This window comes from Eurytemora carolleeae, unplaced genomic scaffold (genome assembly GCF_000591075.1).
Source record: "Eurytemora carolleeae unplaced genomic scaffold, Eaff_2.0 scaffold55, whole genome shotgun sequence".
NCBI classification, from domain to species: domain Eukaryota; kingdom Metazoa; phylum Arthropoda; class Copepoda; order Calanoida; family Temoridae; genus Eurytemora; species Eurytemora carolleeae.
The window spans coordinates 224,372-225,116 of record NW_019396158.1 but is presented as its reverse complement, the minus strand read 5'-3'; the positions used below and the strand labels follow the sequence as shown (position 1 = coordinate 225,116).

Below are 745 nucleotides of genomic sequence, written 5' to 3'. Positions count from 1 at the left end.
CCCCCCCTCCCACCTTTTAAAATATCTATAAATTTCTTTAGCAAATGTGATTTTTGTGGAACAACAGAATTTACACCATTAAAAACAAAATTTAGAAAAGTTAAATTGAATAGTCAGTTTATTTCGTTGAAAAACATCAAATAAGCAAAAGGAATTGAGTCTTTGTCATAAATGTGTAAAACTTTGATATTTCAAGTTAAGATAAGGTGATTTAACAGAAATATACAAGGTCTACAATATTGTGTTGAAAAGATAAAGGGATTAGAAAATCTGAGTTTGTTTTCAAATGGTCTAAAAACATTTCCATTTTTAGGAAGCTTTAGTCCGGTGCCAGAGAAGTGTTGGAAATCTTGATATCAACCGATATGAAAACTGGATCAAAGAATACGGATCCCATTAGAACAATCCATGGATCTTGTTTTTCAATCTCAAACTGGATCATGGTTCTATTGATATATGGGATTGTATGAACACTCCCATCGTAGAAATAATGGAACTGATTCAGAGAATTTGGATTTGATTAGATCAATGATTGGACCTGAGTATGTAAAACAAAAATCAGGAAATGTTAAGGAATCAAAACCAAACTCAAAGTTCCTCTGTATGAAACAAAACAAAACGCATAAGTCTCTGTATGAAACTAAGCCAAACTTAAAAATCTCTGTATAAAACCAAATCAAACTCAAGTATCTCTGCATCAAACTAAGCCAAACTCAAGGATCTCTGTATGAAACCAAACATAACT

General features: G+C 31.5%; 1 protein-coding gene across 1 annotated transcript in view; it reads left to right on the top strand.

Moving 5' to 3' along the window:
• LOC111696720 (katanin p60 ATPase-containing subunit A1) overlaps positions 1–400 on the top strand; it is a 15,475-nt gene extending 15,075 nt beyond the window's left edge. Inside the window, exon 15 of the mRNA XM_023466427.1 lies at positions 314–400. Coding sequence (XP_023322195.1) covers positions 314–400 — 87 coding nt within the window. The remainder of the gene's footprint in view (positions 1–313) is intronic.
• The last annotated feature ends 345 nt before the right edge of the window (positions 401–745 follow it).